Source organism: Gorilla gorilla, chromosome 13 (genome assembly GCF_029281585.2).
Source record: "Gorilla gorilla gorilla isolate KB3781 chromosome 13, NHGRI_mGorGor1-v2.1_pri, whole genome shotgun sequence".
NCBI lineage: Eukaryota > Metazoa > Chordata > Mammalia > Primates > Hominidae > Gorilla > Gorilla gorilla.
The window spans coordinates 28,981,934-29,003,087 of record NC_073237.2 but is presented as its reverse complement, the minus strand read 5'-3'; the positions used below and the strand labels follow the sequence as shown (position 1 = coordinate 29,003,087).

The 21,154-nt window shown below is 40.4% G+C and overlaps 1 protein-coding gene across 25 annotated transcripts in view; it reads right to left on the bottom strand.

Moving 5' to 3' along the window:
• The window catches only part of UBAP2 (ubiquitin associated protein 2), a 127,370-nt gene that overhangs the window by 60,722 nt on the left and 45,494 nt on the right, over positions 1–21,154 (bottom strand). For 24 of the 25 annotated variants that reach the window (XM_063696959.1, XM_055351671.2, XM_019033537.4 and 21 more), the window contains 4 exons: positions 14,014–14,091; positions 11,452–11,562; positions 4,255–4,408; positions 2,037–2,114 (listed from right to left, as the gene is read on the bottom strand). In XM_063696959.1, the coding sequence (XP_063553029.1) occupies positions 2,037–2,114; positions 4,255–4,408; positions 11,452–11,562; positions 14,014–14,091 (421 nt within the window). Of the gene's footprint in view, positions 1–2,036; positions 2,115–4,254; positions 4,409–11,451; positions 11,563–14,013; positions 14,092–21,154 lie in introns of those variants that run through there. The other variant, XM_063696978.1, reaches the window with a different exon arrangement.

The window sequence follows — 21,154 nt, the reverse complement described above, 5'->3', positions numbered from 1 at the left end:
AAATGGCCAAAAGGTACACAAAAAATGCTCATCACTAAACATCAATAAAATACAAATGAAAACCACAATGAGATATCATCTTACCCCAGTTAGAACGGCTATTATCAAAAAGACAAAAAATAGCCTGTAATCCCAACTACTGAGGTGGCTGAAACAGGAAGATTGCCTGAACCCAGGAGTTCAAGACTGCAATGAGTTATGATCATGACACTGCATTTAATTAATTAAGCAAATTAAACAGATGCTGGTGAAGATACAGGGAAAAGGGAACTCTCATACACTATTGGTGGGAATATAAACTGGTACAGCCATTTTGGAAAACAGTATGGAGATTTATCAAAAACAAAAAATTGAATTACTGTATGATCCAGCAATCCCATTAGCAGATATTTATACAAAGAAAAGGAAACCAATAGTGCGTCATGTTTGCCAGGTTGGGGTGGCTGTGGCAATTTCTATTTTTTTTTTAATTTTTAACTTTTTACAGATATATAATATTTAAACAAATTTATGGGGTACATGTGGTACTTTGTTACATGCAGAGAATATATAATTATCAAGTTGAGGTATTTAGGATATCCGTCACCATGAGCATTTATCATTTCTATGTGTTGGGAACTTTTCAAGTCCTCACTTCTAGCTATTTTGAAGTGAAGCACTATTCACAATATTCACAAATATAGAGAATCAACCTAAGTGTTCATCAACAGATGAATGGATTTTAAAAAGTGATATATTTACACGTTGGAATACTACTCGGCCATAAAAGAATGAAATCATGTCCTTTGGAGCAACATGAATGGACTTGGAAGACATTGTGTTAAATAAAATAAACCAGACAAAGAAAGATAAATATCACATGTACTCACTCATGTGGGAGCTAAAAAGGTTATCTCATGCAAGTAGAGAGTGGAATGATAGTTACCAGAGGCAGAGAAGGTGATGGGTATAGAGGGTGGGGAATAAAGAGAGATTGGTGGATAGGTTAAAACACAGAGAGAAGGAATAAATTCTAGGCCGGGCTCGGTGGCTCATGCCTGTAATCCTACCACTTTGGGAGGATTAGGCAGGTGGATCACTTGAGGCCAGGAGTTTGAGACCAGCCTGGCCAACATGGTAAAATCCCATGTCTACCAAAAATACAAAAATTAGCTGGGCATGGTGGCGTGCACCTGTAGTCCCAGCTACTCAGGAGGGTAAGTGGGAGGATTGTTTGAGCCCAGGAGGTGGAGGCTGTAGTTAGCTGAGATGATGCCACTGCACTCCAGCCTGGGTGACAAAGTAAGACCCTGCATTTAATTATGCCTGGATAATTTTTGTATTTTTTTGTATTTTGTATTTTTTCTGAGACAGAGTCTTGCTCACTTGCCCAGGCTGGAGTGCAGTGAGGAGATCTCGGCTCACTGAAACCTCCACCTCTTGGGTCCAAGCAATTCTCCTGCCTTAGCCTCTTGAGTAGCTGGGACTACAGGTGCGCGCCACCACACTTAGCTATTTTTTTATATTTTTTGGTAGAGACAGTGTTTCCTTGTGTTAGCCAGGCAGGGTCTCAAAAAAAAGGAGTAAGTTCTAATGTTCAACAGTAGAGTAAGATGACTACTTAACGATTACGTATTATACACTTCAAAATAGCTAGAAGTGAGGACTAGAGCAAAAAGACTACAACTCACTGAAAGCTCAAATGATCATAGCCTTTTTTAGCAATAAAGTATTTTTAAAATAAGGTTTAAAAAACCCTATTGCATTGTATTCCAAACATAATACAATTATAATTTGTCAATGCTTTTGGTTAGAGCTTTAAATTTTAAATTATTCATAGGGCTTTCTCAGCTCATCCAAAACCAACCCTTTGGTTTCTTCAAAACTACATAACCCAAAATAGTTCATTTACAGGCATCAGTAAACAAATTATCAGATTTTAGATGACCTGCTATTCTTTCAGAACACACTGCCATCCCTAGTCACAGTCCAGCAACGCAACTGCCTGCTTCTTCCCCCTAATTGAAAGCATTTTCTTCCCTCTTACTCTAGCTTACCTCTACCCCGGGCTCGCTTGCCACGATCTGAAGGTTTGTCCACTTGATTGCAATCAATTCCATTTTCTTCACCTCTAACTAGGGGAAAAAGAGCAGAAAAATCAAATTTCCATTTCCAAACCTCTTGTACATAACCTTATCAAGCACCTATTAAAGGCAAAGAAGGAATGACAAACAGGCTACAATTTAAACAACGGGTTCAGAAACAGGAAAAACAAAAACAAAAGTGACTTAAAAACTGAATGAGGTCAGGCACAGTGGCTTACACTTGTAATTCCAGCACTTGTAATTTCCAGCTGAGGGGGGCAGATCTCTTGAGCCCAAGAGCTTGAGACCAGCCTGGGCAACATACAAAAAAATACAAAAATTGGCCAGGCGCAGTGGCTCACACCTATAATTCCAGCACTTTGGGAGGCTGAGGCGGGTGGATCACTTGAGGCCAGGAGTTCAAGACCAGCCTGGCTAACACACGGAAACCCTGTCTCTACCAAAAAATATAAAAATTAGCCAAGTGTGGTGGCGCGCACCTATAGTCCCAGCTATTCGAGAGGCTAAGGCAGGAGAATTGCTTGGACCCAAGAGGCGGAGGTTGCAGTGAGCCGAGATCTCCTCACTGCACTCCAGCCTGGGCAAGTGAGCAAGACTCTGTCTCAAAAAAAATACAACATACAAAATACAAAAAAATACAAAAATTATCCAGGCATGGTTGTGACGGCGTGCAGCTAGTAGTCCCAGCTACTCAGGAGGCTGAGGTGGGAGGATCACCTGAGCCCAGGGAGGTCAAGGCTGCAGTGAGCTGTGATCACGCCACTGCACTTCAGCCTGGGTGAAAGAGTAAGACCTTGTCTCAAAAAAAGTGAAAAAAAATATATATATATGAAATTACATCTTCCTTAATTCACATGAAAATTCTGAAAATAAATTAACATACTGATTTTTCTTTCTTCTTTGTGGACTTGCTGTGAAGTTTTTGCTTCAAAAAAACTACTTCCATTATGCAACTACGTTAATGTATCACAGAATTTGCTCATTAATTAGGTTCAAAGCCTGGAAAGGCACAGAATAGCAAAATAGCAATACCAAGGAAACACTGAGTTCTTAGAAAAACTAAAGTGTTAGAGTTGGGTTTTTCTAGGATACTAACAGGAAGATGCCAACACGCAGTCTTTTCTTTTTCTCATCCCTATATTGGCATTAATAGCTCTACATAATACAGAAATTTTATGAAGGATATTGGCATGGCTTGCTCCCCTCACCTCTTTCAGAGGCTGACTCACATGAATTCCAGTGAGGCTTTCCTTGGCAACCCACTTAAATTTGCCAGACCTCTTCCCATAATTTGCATCTCTGTTTTTCCCCATAACATAATTTCTACATAACATCATTAAAATATATTAATATAAAATATTTTATTTTCTTTATTGTTACATCCCATTTGACCTTCATTAAAAGTTTCAGAAAGGCAAAGATTTTACCTATTTTATTCATAGCTGTATGCCTATAAAAGTATCCACTATATAGTAGATACTCAATAAATATCGGTGGAATATATGAGACAGCAAGAGTCTCAGGGTGATATGTTAAATATTTACATTTTATTCTTTCATAACTTAGCTACACTGACACACTGCCAGAGCAGACAAGGTTGTTTTGCATAAACAGTGACAAAACCTAGAAAACCTAGGTCTAATGGAAATGAGACCTGCCTATGAGAAATCCTGCCTATTCAGCAACTTTCCTCTTAATCTAACCCTTGTCTGTACCATGAGTGTCTATAAATGGAGAATATAAAACAGCTTTATCTACCTGTAAGTAAATGACCCCTGGCCCCTTCTTCGCCACACACACACCATTCTAAAATTAACAAATGTGTCTGACTCATAACAGAAGGGAGTCATAAGACACACTACACAACCACCTGCCTACAGCCCAGGTCAATGCTGATACTAAACCACATGGGAGGCTCTTATGAAACTACTCAGGTGCCACTCATTTCTAGTGTTAACTATTAGAACAAATTCTGCATTGAGGAAACGAATTTATGAGCATACTATGGACTAATCTTTCAGTCGTTCAGAATGTATGAAAACTAAGAAAAAATTTGAGAAAGCTGAGCGCAGTGACTCATGCTTGTAATCCCAACACTTGGGGAAGCTGAGGCGGGAGGGTCACTTGAGATGAAAGAAGAGAAAAAACTCAGGAGAAAGTCTGTACTTACATTCTCTGCCACGATTGCCGCCTCTTCCTTTCCGGTTGTTGTTTCCACGTCCACGACTCGATTCTTTCTCGCTTTTCTTCTCTCTATTCTCTTTGTTTTCTGAATTTTCTTTTGCAAAATTCTTTTTCTTCCCCCCTACAGTCTCCCATGAAGTCTATCAGAGAGAACGGCTGTTAATCATTTATCATTCAAAGTGTGTACAATTATCAAAGGCACATGCATGTATCTTTCTTTTTTTTTTTTTTTTTTTGAGACGGAGTCTCGCTCTGTCGCCCAGGCTGGAGTGCATGGCACCATCTCAGCTCACTGCAAGCTCCGCCTCCCAGGTTCACGACATTCTCCTGCCTCAGTCTCCTGAGTAGCTGGGACTACAGGCGCCTGCCACCATGCCCAACTAATTTTTTGTATTTTTAGTGGAGATGGGGTTTCATCATGTTAGCCATGATGGTCTCGATCTCCTGACCTCGTGATCTGCCCGCCCTGGCCTCCCAAAGTGCTGGGATTACAGGCGTGAGCCACCGCGCCCAGCACATGCACGTATCTTTCAAACCTAACTACCCACAGCTTGCAGCTCACCTGCTTATCATTTAAATTCTTTCCCTATAATTCTACTTTATTGATGATGAAGGTAACAATCCTCTTGCTAAGCTCCTGTTGCTAAATAATTACAGCTATTAGCTGACCTGACAAAATACTGTACATTTTCCCAACATAAAGCCCTTTTCTATGCAAATTTAGGAATACAGTAAAAGTCATTTCCCCAAGCTCCTATTCTACACCACCTCACTTACCTCTCTATTAGGCCTTAAATCTACTTGTTAATTCAAAGACCACAAAATTACTTAGAATGATGCCCCAAAAGCTCCAGGAATACAACCTTGCCTGTTCCATTATTCAAACTAATTATCTAAAACAATTTAATGGCGGATAAGTAAAATTTTAGCTTGGTTTTGGTGGGTTTTTTAAAAATTTATAAAGCACCTAAATTTTTAACCTCCAAAGAATTCTTCTAGTGAGAAGTCAAATAATTTATATAACCTCCCTTCTCCACCTCTCCCCTAATGGTGATACCAAATCTAATCTACCATACACATATATAAATGGCTGAGAAAGAAAGAGATACTACATTCTTGACTATAAGTGGATATAAAAATTATCAAGCCGGGTAGTTACAGAGAAATCCTAAAATTGGCCCAATAGTTTCCATTTACTTATTCATAATCTGCCTTATTTCAGAAGGGATTGGAAATTACTCCATCCAAAATTAAGAGTAACTATTTTATGCTTTTTAAAAATCTTACAGAAAAACAGAAGTTGACATTGTATATCCAAAGTAAACATTAGCACTGGAAATTAATAAACTAAAATTTGGGTGATAAGCTGAATTATTTCCATAACAGTGGAAGCCAACTTCCAAACTCTTTTTTTGAAATGGCATATCTGGTCTTCTGCAAAGCTGTGATGAACTCACATATTTAATTAGATATAAAATGGATATGAAAAAGATATAAATTATGTTCCACCTCTAAGCTTTAATAATGAAGACTGAATATACTGTCACCTGATAGTTAAGGTGAAACAATCAGGTATTATCATACAGTTCTGGTGAGCATGCATCTATTGTAACCTTTCTAGAAGGTTACTTAGAAATAGTGCCCCCCAATTTTTTTTTTTTTTTTTGAGACAGAGTCTCACTCTGTCACCCAGAGTGGAGTGCAATGGCGTGATCTCGGCTCACTGCAACCTGCATCTCCTGGGTTCAGGTGATAACTCCTGTCTCAGCCTCCCGAGTAGCTGGGATTACAGGCGTACACCACCACACCCAGCAAATTTTTGTAATTTTAGTAGAGACGGGGTTTCACCATGTTGGCCAGGCTGCTCTCGAACTCCTGACCTCAGGTGATCCACCTACCTCGGCCTCCCAAAGTACTGGTATTACAGGCATAAGCCACTGCGCCTGGCCTATTTGGTGCATACTCTTTCAACCCAGCAATTCTACTTCTAGGCCCTTATTCAAATAAAACAACGTGGCCGAGCACACTGGCTCACGCCTGTAATCCCAGCACGTTGGGAGGCCAAAGCAGGAAGATCACTTGAGGCCAGGAGTTGGAGACTATCCTGGCCAACACTGTGAAACTCTTATCGCTACTAAAAATACAAAAATTAGCTGAGAGTGGTGGCAGGCACCTGTAATCCCAGCTACTCAGGAGGCTGAGGCAGGAGAATCACTTGAACCTAGAAGGCTTGAACCTGGGAGGTGGAGGTTGCAGTGAGCCAAGATCGCACCATTGCACTCCAGCCTGGGTGACAGAGCGAGACTCTGTATCAAAAAAAAAAAAAAAAAAAGTAAGAATTGTTCAAACATTTATGTGCAGACAAAATGATCAACAGCATAAAAGGAGGGGAGGCGGATTTCCAAAATATCAAATTCAGGAAACTAAGTAGTCTAGTGTATCCATAAATGGAGCAGTATGTAGCCATTTTACCAGTTACATAGGTACATATAGAAAGAGGTCCTTGATAGAAAAAGCAAGCTATCAGCAAACAGCATACAGAATTACATTTTTTAGTTCAAATAGGAGCCTATGTACTTACTGAAGGAAGAGGTATAAGTCATTATTTAAGTGAGGATGTTTAATTTGATTTAATCTTTAATATTTTTCTGCATTTCTTTTCTAATTAAACAATAAAGCTTATCTATGCCAGAGAAAATAACGCCCACACTGAACAAACTCAATTTATTATGTTTGCTAATATGAAAATACTAGACAACTGTGTAAAACAGAATCCAGTCCTCTTAGGTTAGAATACAAAAAGTAAATTCCAGAGGTCCTGGAAAAATCATCCCAGAAGAGTTGGCATAAAGTGTATGTATACACAATGTACATCTTTACACAGCCTCGCCTAAAGGTACTCTATCTTTATAAAGGGGCCAGCTGTCTTTGTGAAACATCTGAGAAACACTTTACCCCATTTCATATAGCAAACGATACCCTGGCCAGGCACGGTGGCTCACACCTGTAATCCCAGCACTTTGGGAGCCCAAGGTGGGCAGATCATGAGGTCAGGAGTTCCAGACCACCCTGGCCAACATGGTGAAACCCCATCTCTACTAAACATACAAAAATTAGCAGCCAGGCACAGTGGCTCATGCCTGTAATCCCAGCACTTTGGGAGGCTGAGCGGGTGGATCACCTGAGGTTGGGAGTTCAAGACCAGCCTGACCAACATGGAGAAACCCCATCTCTACTAAAAATACAAAATTAGCCGGGCGTGGTGGCGCATTCCTGTAATCCCAGCTACTCGGGAGGCTGAGGCGGAAGAATCGCTTGAACCCGGGAGGCAGGAGGTTGTGGTGAGCCGAGATCACGCCATTACTCTCCAGCCTGGTCAACAAGAGCAAAACTCCGTCTCAAAAAAAAAAAATTAGCCAGGCGTGGTGGCACATGTCTGTAATCCCAGCTACTCAGAAGGCTGAGGCAGGAGAACTGCTTGAACCTGGGAGGCAGAGGTTGCAGTGAGCTGAGATCATGCCATTGCACTCCAGCCTGGCTGAGAGAGCAAGACTCCCATCTCAAAAAAATAAAAATAAAAAAAAGATACCCTCCCCATCCTACTGCCCCTCAAGCAAAGTCTTGGTTTATGAGCTCTACAAAGACAACTTATCTGGTGGCGGGGCGCGCGCAAATAGGGAAAAGAACCTTTAAGAAGCAATCTTTACAATACCATAGTAACTGCTAAAAAGATTACTGTGTATTTTGCTGAAGTCTGCAAAGTATACACACATGCATACTTTAAAAAGTTAACCAAGTAATTATGGAGGATTTCCAAGAGAATTTCTGGCAACCTCTGTTATCGGTATTTTGCTAGTTGCAGAATGGGTCTGAAGAAACTCTAAGAGGAGAGGTCCTCCCAGCCACCACATAATAATCAGAACAGCAGTCTTCGAAGCCAGCTAGTTCAAAAATTACTCTCCCACCACTTTGCCTTTGCCAAAAACTACCAACACAAACAACTTACTAAAAACAGTTAAGTACATTAATTCAAGAGACCAATACTTCAAAACAATTTTGTCACATCAACCAAACATTATGATGAAACAAAAAGTTCAGTACGTATGTTCAATATCTTCCTTTGTGACAGATATACTTACATAAGAAAAAATAAATTTATCCTTAAAAACATCATGGACGATTCCACTTAACACCTTTTCCAAGTAATAATTTTGTTTCAGAAGACTGGCACAGAGGAAGGTTAGACAATAGGAAAAGAATCGTTTGCCTTCATGCTCTTGCTCCTAGCAACATCACAGTGTTTATATCCTGTCAACCCTACTCCAATTAACTCTATCTCAGTCAAGGGAAGATAATCAAAGCTGTTTAGCCATAGGTGCTGCAGATGGCAACTAGGTAAGAGATGAGGCAAACAGTATGAGAGACAAGATGTACCAGAGAGTGGTCCTCAACAAACCAGGGTTTCAAAGACTCCCTCCAGCCTGAGCAACATAGAAACACAGAGACCCCCTAACTCTACAAGATATAAAAATAATTAGCCAAGCGTAGTGGCATGCGCCTGTGGTCCCGGCTATTCGGCAGGCTGGAGGATGGCATAAGCCCGGGAGGTCGAGGCTGTAGTAAACCGTGATGGCACCACTGCACTCTAGCCTGGGCAACGGAGTGAGACCCTGTCTTAATAAAAAACCCAAAACACCAAACAACTAAAACAAAGACTTTCCCTCTACTTCTGTCCCCCACAGCCCACTCAGCCCTGAACAAGTGTATTCTTTCACAACTATATTCAGAACTTCATTTGCTATTTTCTTATCTTTGAAGAAAACAAGAAGTCAGATATAGCCCACACTATAAAATCGTTCAAGAGGTAACCAAAGAGGTGTTCTTCATGAAAATTTCAGCTTTGCTTTTTTTTTTTTTTTTTTGAGACCGAGTCTCGCACTGTCGCCCGGGCTGGAGTGCAATGCCGCGATCTCGGCTCACTGCAACCTCCGCTTCCCGGGTTCAAGCGATTCTCCTGCCTCAGCCACCTGAGTAGCTGGGATTACAGGCGCCCACCACCACACCTGGCTCATTTTTTGTATTTTTAGTAGACACGGGATTTCACCATGTTGGCCAGGCTGGTCTCAAACTCCTGACCTCGTGATCTGCCCACCCAGGCCTCCCAAAGTGCTGGGATTACAGGCGTGAGCCGCAGTGCCCAGTCAGTCTTACTTTCTAATACATAGCCCAGAACCAGCTCCTTCAGGTTCGGTCCCAAAGGAGGAGGGGGTGTTAAAACTCAAAACAGAAAGAGAAAACTGGACATTTAAAACTTAAAAATTCCTCAAACTACCAGAGAAAAGGAATTAAATCTGCTGGAGCTAAAGGAAAGGCAACAAAAAATAGTGTCTGGACTTATCTCTACCATAAAAAGATCCAAAAAGATCCTCTCCAGTGAACAATTCGGGTTATTTTGTTTATTCCCAAAGATTTTTCTTTTCTTTTTTTTTTTTTTCCTAAACAAAGAGGGCAGTTAGGCTCTTCAGTTCACTTTGAAAATAACTGAAAGCCACTCTCTGCTGTACCCATTAGCGATAAGGTAAACAGATCCTCCACATTTTGCAAAACCCAGGATACTTATTCCCAGGTCAGTAAACAAAAACTATTCAAAATTTTAATTTATCATTTAATATGGTTTTCCCAATAAAAAAATCACAAATTTGATGGTTTGTCTTGTGTACCAGTGTTCTCTTACATGCAATTTTACCAACAATTACTGCTACACTCAAACAGTGAAATCTTTTCCACATTAGTTAATTTTTACTTTAAAAGAATTCATTCTCTTTGTTTCACATCAACTAAAAAGACAGTCATTTTAGCTTTCAGTTTCTCAGAGTTCATTTTTGTATTTCTTGTACCTAATGCAGCATGACCCTAAAATGAGACTTCAATTAAATCTGAACACTGACATGGTCAGTTTGTTTGTTTTAAATTTTCCAAGGAAAGGTAGTTATTGATGTGTTCATCTTTGTATCCTCTTTTAGGTGAGTCATTTTTTTTTTAATTTACTCTAAAATAGTTTCCTCAATTTAAGAAACATAAACACAGGTCAGGTGTGGTGGCTCACACTTGTAATCCCAACACTTTGGGAGGCCAAGACGGGTGGATCACCTGAGGTCAGGAGTTTGAGACCAGTCTGGCCAACATGGCGAAACCCCACCTCTACTAAAAATACAAAAATTAGCTGGTCGTGGTGGCGCATGCCTGTAGTACTAGCTACTTGGGAGGCTGAGGCAAAAGAATCACTTGAACCCAGGAGACGGAGGTTGCAGTGAGTCAAGATCGCACTACTGCACTCCAGCCTGGGTGGCAGAGTGAGGCTCCATCTCAAAAAAATAAATAAATATATATATATTTAATATATATTTATATTTAATATATATTTATATATTATTAAACAAATATTATAAATATTATATAATATATATTTATAAATATATGTATTTATATTATTAAATAAATATATTATTAAATAATTTAATTATTTAAAATTAAAATTATTATTTAAAATTTAAAATTATTAAATAAATATATTTATAAATAAATATATACATATGTATAAAAACTATATATAATATATAAATATAAATATATACACACAGCAAAATTTTAGGGCTGACAAGTGCCTGGTGTAGCTTTAGCTATATCCTTCTTAAAATCCAAGGCCTGAGCTCATGAGCCTGCAAGCTCACCAAACTTAACCCAATATTAAAAAAAAAAAAGAAAACTTAATATTCCACATAAGCAAATACATATACCAGCAAATCCTGGTTTTCTGTTATAATAGAGATGTAAGAAGTAATCAGAGGTGAGGACTGAGATGAAGAAACATAAGCAACAGAGCCAAGAGATGCTTTTCAGGTAGGGGTGGTGAAAATATACACAGGCACAGAGATTTTTGGAAACTGTAAGGCTGGAGTAGATCACCAAGTTCTCTTTCAAGTCATCAGATTCTACGACTTCATGAAGAAACCATACATAACAAAAACAGTCTTTTCAGGTAATCGTTCTTTTTGGAACTTAAAACAAATATGGAATGGCACCATAATCCATTCCATCCCTACCCCCAACCAAGGTGAAGTTGAAAATGTGCTATGGAATTGGAGACAAATGTAAACAATGCAAATCAATTAATAATACTTACTGTGTCTGAATTCCCTTCCAGCAATACATTGATAGCTTTGTTCACATCTCCATTACAATCATGTAGGGCCACTATGCATTCATCCTGATTTTTCCCTGTCACTTCCATAAGCTAGTGAACATATCAGAAAATGGTTAGAGGCAAACAAAAAACTGGCACTTGATATTAAGATTCTTCTATACAAATACAGAATTACATAATCCTTCTACATGAAGATGGCCTCTTCTAGACTCTGAGTTTACAATGAGGACATGTTTACTTATTTTTTTGTGGCCATTCCATGCATGTCTTTTCACTAACACTGGTAGAATCTAACTACAAATCAATCTTCCTCCAAGTTGACCAAGGAGCAGATCATTAATCAGCAGCACACACATACGTACCAACATTCTCAGAATACCCAAGATCAAGTATCTGAATAATCAAATTTAATTCAAGCGCACAGGATTCCTAAACTTAAATATGAGGTGGAACTATATGAGTACACGGTCATCATTCATGGAAAATCCAATACAAATTTTTTGTCAGGGACAATATTCCATATGCTGGCTTTCACCATTTGGATTAGAACACTTCAAAGGCCAGCCGCAGTGGCTCACGACTATAATCAACACTTTGGGAGGCAGAGACGAGAGGATCGCTTGAGCCCAGGAGTTCGAGACTGGACAATATAGTGAGACCTCATCTTTACAAAAAATTAACTGAGCGTAGTGGTAGGAGGATTGCTTCAGCCCTGGAGGTGAAGGTTGCAATAAGCCATGATTGTGCCACTGCACTCTAGCACAGGAGACAGAGTGAGACCCTGTCTCCCCTCCAAAAAAAAGAAGAAAAAACATCATTCCATGTACATACTAAGTTATATAACACCCTAAAGTCTTACAAGTGGAATTCTGCTACTATCACAAAACACACTCCTAGACATATTTTCTCAAGGATCTTCAACATGGTGCTATGCTTGAAGTAATGATGAAAGAAACTCTTCAGTTTATTCTCATTAGCAAGAGATACTTGTTACTTAGCATTTTCATCACTAGAACGATCACAGACTAGGCAAAATGCAGGTTTCTCAAGTATCAGTGAGTAAACCTATGATTTAATATCTATTGCATTTTAACTACATTTACCTATTTTAACATGTACTAGCTGAAGTTCAAAACAGCTTGATCCCAACATATCAAGTGATTTGTCTATGGCCACAAAGGTAATTAATAGCAAAGCCCATCTAGAACCCAGGCCTCCTGATCTCATAATCACAGCTCTCTGCGCTATACCATTTGGCCTCCCTGCTTTCATCTTTTCATTTTATCAAGCAGCAAAAGTTCTGCATACTCTATAGCTTTCTGATGCTTCAGTCTTTGGATAGCTACTAATAAATGTCTCATTTTTATCAATGATCTGTACTAAGTGAATGCCTGCAACATACAATTTTTAAGACACACAGTCAACATCAAAATTTCCCCAGTGATCAGATTATTGACAGACAGAACTAAAATTAGAACTTAAATCTCTGAATTCCTGGGCCAGTGTTCTATCTATACTATTCAGATAAAAGGCAATGTAATATATAGAAGTATATCTCAAACTGTATGAAGATCTCATTCCAGACAAAGAAATCTATGACTTCTTGTGAGACAAAACAAGATTTCATTGTGAGACCTTTACTCCAAAGAACAATTATTAGACGACATCTACCAAGAGTTGGAATATCTGGCACTGAGGTAGCGGTTATAGCTTGGTTTCTAGAATCTTGATGAGAAAGGGTCAGCAAAGAAGAGTTAGAAATTAAGACTAAGTTATCAAAAATACCTCTTATTAAAGTTCAAAATGAAGACATTGCCTTAAAATTTAATTTTATACTTTTCCAACAAGAGTATGAAATCACAACCATGTTTGAAATGGCAATTCAGGCCAGTAATCCTGTAATCCCAGCACTCTGGGAGGCCAAGGCAGATTGCTTGAGCCCAGGAATTCAAGACTAGCCTAGGCAACACTGCAGGACTCTGTCTCTACAAATATTTTAAAAATTAGCTGGGCATGGTGATGAACATCTGTCGTCACAGCTACTCAGGAGACCAAGGCAGCAGGATAGCGTGAGCCTAGGAGTTTGAGGCTGCAGTGAACTATGACAGCACCACTGCACTCCAGCCTGGGCAACAGAGTGAGACCATGTCTCTATGGAAAAAAAAATTTTTAAAGGTAATTCAGTTCATCTCTAACATTAAACAGAATTCCCAGAGACTGTGCCAAATGTTAGATATACTTTCTATGCACAGGTATCGGAAAATCTCAGTGTGCTTACAGAAACGTCTGGTCCAATGTTCACATGTAAACACTAGTAACTCAGTAAGATTATATTGCAAGGTAGGTGAACGTATTCAATTCCTTCACTTGCCCACCAATAAAGGTATTTTTAATCACAAGTCCAAAATCCAATATACAGATTTCAGGTGAGACTAGAAGCTAGAAGTAATACTTTAAAACAAAAATCTTTACTGAAATGATCTTTCTAAGCACAATCAAAATAGATTATAAAAATGATGATATCCTTTGCCAGAAACATACCTGCTTAACTTTAGCTTCAAAATCTGAATCATTCTTATCAAAGATCACTTGAGCGAGACGCATCTGTTCAGCTGTTGCCTGGAAAGTACATACAATTGTTAAGGATTTGAACACCAAAAGCATAAGTTAGATTCCAAAATCTGGGTCAAATAGATAAGGCTCTCAAGCACTAGAAATACTAAGTAACAACAAATAAAAGACCCTGAATTTAGGCCTCTCAACCACATATAACCTGTTCCCATAGGAAAAATAAGCATCAAATTAAGTAACATAAAGGACCCATTCCTTTGACCAAATGACCTAAAGCTATTGTTCATCTTAACTGGCCAATGACTTACTTGAATTTTCTTTCCCTTGGTAGAGTGGGGGAAATCAGCTCAAGAGAAAGCAGAAGAACAAAAAATAATAAAATCTTGGCGGGGCATGGTGGCTCGTGCCTTTGGGAAGCCAAGGTAGAAGCACTGCTTGAGCCCAGGTGTTCGAAATTAGCCTGGGCAACATAGAGAGACCTTGTCTCTATTTAATTTTTAAAAAGATTAAAAAAAAAAAAAAAGGCTTAAAAAGTAATGAAATCTTTAGAGGTAGTTGGTAGGCAAAAAATCATAAAAGAAAAAATAAAAGGTAATGCAAACAACTGCCCAGACACAGGCTTAGAACTTTGTGTCAAAAAAGCTCTGTTGTCAGGTCTAAAAAGGTATGCTGGTCAGTTCTGAAGAAAAAAAGCTGTATTTAGCTAAATTAAAAATATTTTTAAAGTTACTTTATCTTTTTTATACACAATAATTTTGTTTTTCTAAGAGACAGGGTTTCACTATGTTGCCCAGGCTGGTCTTGAACTCCTGGGCTCAAGTGATCCTCCCATCTCAGCCTCCCAAAGTGCTGGGATTACAGACCTGAGCCACTGCATCTGGCAAAAATTACCCTCTTCACGATTTTTTCTTTTTTTTGAGATGGAGCCTCATGCTGTTACCCTAGCTGGAGTGCAGTGCCGTGATCTTGACTGTGCAACCTCCGCCTCCCAGGCTTAACCAATGCTCCTGCCTCAGCCTCCAGAGTAGCTGGGATTACAGGCATGCACTACCACGCCCAGCTAGTTTTTCTGTTTTTAGTAGAGACAGGGTTACACCATGTTGGCCACAATGGTCTCAAACTCCTGACCTCAGGTGATCCACCTGCCTCGGCCTCCCAAAGTGCTGGGATTACAGGCGTTGAGTCACCACGCCTGGCCTAAATCACAATTTCATTAAGTTTTTATGTATGTATGTATGTATTTATTTTGAGATGGAGTCACACTCTGTCGCCCAGGCTGGAGTATTTATTTATTTATTTTGAGATGGAGTCTCACTCTGTCGCCCAGGCTGGAGTGCACTGGCACGATCTTGGCTCACTGCAACCTCTGCCGCCCAGGTTCAAGCAATTCTCCTGCCTCAGCCTCCTGAGTTGCTGGGATTACAGGCGCCTGTCACTGCACCCAGCCGTATTTATTTAATTTTTTAAAGGTAGGGTCTCATTCTGTCCCCTCCGACTGCAGTGTAGTGATGCCATCATAGCTCACTGCAGCCTCCAATGCCTGAGTTCAAGAGATCCTGCTGCCTCAGCCTCCCATGTAGCTTGGACTACAGGTGCGCACCACCACATCTGGCTATTTGCAGAAAAACTATTTACTTTTGTCACTCGAAATATTTTTTCAATCACATTACTGACTGAAGTTTCGTTTTCTGATGTTTTTACCAACAAAAAATCAGAAAAGTTCTAAAGAAAGTTATTCTTCCGTGGCGTGACTTTGTAATGTGCCAGTCTGGTTTCTTAGTTTTAACGAAGGTACCGTAATTATTACAACAAGGAAATTAGGTGAGGAATATACAGGAACAATCTGTATCATCTCTGTACAACAGTCTATTAAATCTAAAATTACTCCAAAATAGTTTAAGTTGCCTCGCTAACCAAGTCTATACTAACTCCCAACACAAATATTTAAAAAGCTGAACAGTTTACGAAAAGATCTTAGAGGAAGAAAAGCCATAAGGAACTAATAAACAGCTTTTATTCTGAGTTTTTTATATACACTCATTTCAAATAATCTTGACTACAGTGGGATAAGTGGGAGTTGTTGACATTTTTTGCATTTTAAAGCACTTTTCAAAAGGCCTTTCCAGGCCATGTGGGTGGGTGATTATACAAACTCCAGGTGCTTTGGCCTGTTCACCCCAACCTATGCCTGCTGAGACCTCAGTTTAACTGCTGCAGTACTGCTACATTATACCCAAAAAGACATTGGCACAGAAATTCAGTGTCTACCTTTACTGAAAATCTTACCTCAATTGTTCCCTGTAAATGTAAGGACCTTACATATACTCTCACTATCCCTAAATCAGACAATCATTTTCCTGAATCATAACCAACCAGGAAGTCCCAGTGCCACAGCCAAGAGCACCATTGTCGTGACAACTGGATGAAGTAAAAGGGAGAAGCAAAGGGAGAGATGGGTTTTTAAAAGATGGCATTTCCACATTATACATTTGGGTTTGGAGTAATGACAACTTGTTATGAACTGTTAAAGTCAAAAATATAGAGAGAAACAAATCTCTAAGTAAAAAAGGTTTTATTTAGAAAGAATATATAAGTAGGATTGCAATCCAGGACATACATACATACACATACTAGGGTAGCCTCCTAGTGTGTCCAAAGAACACAAAGAAGGTTGGGAGTTTTATTAGAAAAAGAAATGTGACCTATTGTTTTGAAAGAAAACTCACTGGAACTACTAAAGCTTTTGGGAGCTGGTAAGCTCTGATTGGTGAGTGAACACGGTTGGTAAAACTAGACTTAGAGTCACAAGAGTTCATCTGAACAGCTAGTAGGTGAAACTGGATTTAAGGTTACAGCATGTCATTGTGGCAGCTGGCCTGCAATATAATCCCTGGGCAAGCGCTTTGTGCCCCAAGCACTTTTTTACCGTAACCCTTGGTCCATTGACTCTAAATTTAGTTGGGTATGACAAGATAACTCTAATTCATATAATCAATTTTCACAAAATGAAAGTAGACTGTTGGTGTCCCTGTTGCAAGAAGCCTGTATGAAGAGTTTGCCCGTTTTCCCTAACACTATTATTTTCTGCTCCCTGTGTTTCAAACCTAAAAAATGTACCATACCAGCAGATTCAGGTAGCCTTGTTCCAATCCAAGCACCACTGATGCTCATCCCTTCCCATCATTACAGTTTCTTAAATTATAAGCTTTACATGTCAAACACAAGAAAAACTGAAAAAATCCATAAAGTGACCATCTAACACCAAAACTATTTATGTATTTGGTATTTATATTTTTTCATTAAAAAAAAAACAAAAAAACAGGGTTTCACTCCGTGTTGGAATGCAGTGGCACAATCACAGCTCACCATGGCCTCGACCTCCCAGGCTCAAGCACTCCTCTGACCTCAGCCTCCTGAGTAGCAACCATGGCAGCCACCATGCCTGGCTAATTTGTTGTTGTTATTTTTGTAAAGACAAGGTCTCACTGTGTTGCCCATGCTGGTCTCCAACTCCTGAACTCAAGCAATCCTCCTACTTCTGCTTCCCAAAGAGCTGGAATTATAGGCATGAGCCACCACACTTGGCTATTTTCCTCTTTTATCAAAAACAGAATACTTAACATACTACCATGTAGAATCACTCACAGACACAATTTATTATGAATATCTATATCACGTTTAATGCTACATGACAATCCACTGCATAGGTGCTTTTTTTTTTTTTTTTTTGAGACAGAGTCTCGCTCTGTCGCCCAGGCTGGAGTGCACTGGCACGATATCGGCTCACTGCAACCTCCATCTCCCAGGTTCAAGCGATTCTCTTGCCTCAGCCTTCTGAATAGCTAGGATTACAGGCGCATGCCACCACGTCTGGCTAATTTTTGTATTTTTAGTAGAGAACGGGTTTCACAATGTTGGTCAGGCTGGTCTCGAACTCCTGACCTCATGATCCGCCCACCTCGGCCTCCCAAAGTGCTGGGATTACAGGTGTGAGCCACCCGCCCAGCCTTACATCTTTTTTTTAAGCTAGGGTTTCATTGTGTCAGCTACGCTGGAGTGCAGTGGCACAATCAGTGCTCACTGCAGCTGCCTCCCAGGCTCAAGCAATCCTCCCACCTCACGCACTCCACCCCCACAATTTCCCCCAATAGCTGGGAATACAGGCGCACAACACGACACCTGGTTAATGTTTTGTTTTTAGTACAAACAAGGTTCCACCATGCTGCCCAGATTAATATTGAACTCCCTGAGCTTAATCAACTCCTCTGCCTCAGCCTCCCAAAGCGCTAGGATTACAGGCATAAACTACAGTGCCTGGCCTGTATCTTTCTTACTCTGCAAATTTTTATTACTACTAAAACACTGCCAGAGATCCATTCTTTTCTTTCGTTTTTTTTTTTTATTTTTTTGAGACGAAGTCTCCCTCTGTTGCCTTGCAGTAGTGTGCTCTCAGCTCGCTGCAACCTCCGCCTCTTAGGTTCAAACAATTCTCACGCTTGGGACTACAGGCATGCCACCACGCCCTGCTAATTTTTGGTTTTGGTAGAGACGGGGTTTCACCATGTTGGTCAGGTTGGTCTTGAACGTCTGACCTCGAGGATCTGCCCACCTTGGCCACCCAAAGTGCTGGGATTACAGGTATGCACCACTGTGGCAGGCTGAGGTCCATTCTTATACCCAAATCTGTACATACATCAAAGATGGCTTTTTTTTTTTTTTTTTTTGAGACAGTCTTGCTCTGCTGCTCAGGCTGGAGTGCAGTGGCGTGATCGCGGCTCACTGCAACCTCCGCCTCCCAGGTTCAAGGGATTCTCTGCAACCTCCGCTTCCCAGGTTCAAGCGATTCTCCGGCCTCAGCCTCCCCAGTAGCTGAGATTACAGGTGTTCGCCACCACACCCGGCTAATTTTTACTATTTTTAGTACAGATGCGGTTTCACCATGTTATTCAGGCTGGTCTTGAACTCCTGACCTTAAATGACCCTCCTGCCTTGCCCTCCCAAAGTGCTGGGATTACAGGCGTGAGCCACCACACATGGCCAAAGAAAGATTTCTTTCTTTCGTTTTTTTTTTGAGACAGAGTTTCACTCTTGTTGCCCAGGCTGGAGTGCAGTGGTGCGATCTTGGCTCACTGCAACCTCCACCTCCCAGGTTCAAGCAATTCTAGTGTCTCAGCCTCGAGTAGCTGGGATTACAGGCACATGCCACAATGCCCGGCTAATTTTTGTATTTTTAGTAGAGACAGGGTTTCATCATGTTGGTCAGGCTGGTCTCAAACTCCTGACCTCAGGTGATCTGCCCACCTCGGCCTCCCAAAGTGCTGGGATTACAAGAATGAGCCACCGTGCCCAGCCCCAAATATAGCTTTCTAATAATGAATACAAAGAAGTAAAACTATAGGGTCAAAGAAATGTCTACCAGTATTAAAAGGAGTTTAAAACCATCTCCACAAAAATGCTCTGCACAAAGGCTATAAAGATATATACTCAACAAGCAGTAAATAAGAGAACCTGCCTCCTCAAAACCTTTCCCAAAATGGGCATAATAAACTTTTTAAAAAAGCTTTTAAAACTTTTTAATTACTTAAAATGGTCTATATTTGGTGTAATTTTTATTTCTTAGCTCACTATTAAGACTGCAAAACCTCATTTCTACAAAAAAAACAGAAAAACTAGCCAAGTGTGGTGGTAAGTGCTGTAGTCCCAGCTACCCCAGAGGCTAAGGTTGGGAGGATTACCTTAGCCCGAGGAGGTCAAGGTTGCAGTGAGCCAAGATGGCGCCACTGCACTCCAGCCTGTGTGACAGAACAACCTGGTCACAAAAAAAGGAAAAAAAAAGGCCGGGCGTGGTGGCTCACGCCTGTAATCCCAGCACTTTGGGAGGCCAAGGCGGGTGGATCACGAGGTCAGGAGATCGAGACCATCCTGGCTAACACGGTGAAACCCCATCTCTACTAAAAAAATACAAAAAATTAGCCGAGCGTGGTGGCGGGCACCTGTAGTCCCAGCTACTCGGGAGGCTGAGGCAGGAAAATGGCGTGAACCTGGCAGGCGGAGCTTGCAGTGAGCCGAGATAGCGCCACTGCACTCCAGCCTGGGCAAAAGAGCAAGATTCTGTCTCCAAAAAAAAAAAAAAAAAGGAAAAAAAAGTAAATTTTAAGGCTGGGCACGGTGACTCACGCCTATAATCCCAGCACTTTGGGAGGCTGAGTCAGGAGGAGACCAGCCTGGGCAACATTGTGAGACCCCCATCTCTATAAAACATTTAAAAATCAGACACTTCTTGCATCACCTTTTTCTTAAATCCCATTGAAAACAACAGTCGGGCATGGTAGCTCAGGCCTGTAATCCCAGCACTTTGGGAGGCTGAGGCAGGCGGATCACTTGAGGTCAGGAGTTCAAGATCAGCCTGGCCAACATGGTGAAACCCCGTCTACACTAAAAATACAAAAATTAGCAGTGCGTGGTGGCACTAGCCTGAAATCCCAACTACTCAGGAGGTTGAGGCACAAGAATCATTTGAACCCGAGAGGCGGAGGTTGCAGTGAGCTAAGATCTCACCACTGTACTCCAGCCTGGGCGGCAGAGTGAAACTGTGTTTCAAGAAAAAAAAAAAAAAAAAATTAGCCAGGCATGGTGGCGCATACCTGTAGTCTCAGCTACCTGGAAGGCTGAGGTGTGAGAATCGCTTGAACCTGGGAGGCAGAGGGTGCAGTGAGCCTAGATCGTGCCATTGCACTCCAGCCTGGAAGCCAGGGCAAGACCCTGTCTCAAAAAAAAAAAAAAAATCTGATAAAAGAATAACATATCTCTAAGTTTTTCTATTTCTTCTTTAAATTACAGAATTCAAGAAATAATAATTTAAAGAAAGTCCTATCACATATGAAAATGGAGTCTAAACTACAAGGAATATAAAACTTAACAATTAATGCCTCAAGAATAACAGAGAATAAAACTGGGGAAATTTTTTTCCTGTAAAAAGGAAATAAAAGGAAAGAGAAATGAAGAGATAAATAGGAATGGGAGAAAAGAAAGCAAAGTGTCAAACACTGAAGATAGGCAAAAGACAACCCAACTTAAAGCTATGGACAATAAGCCTCCAAAGAATAAAAAT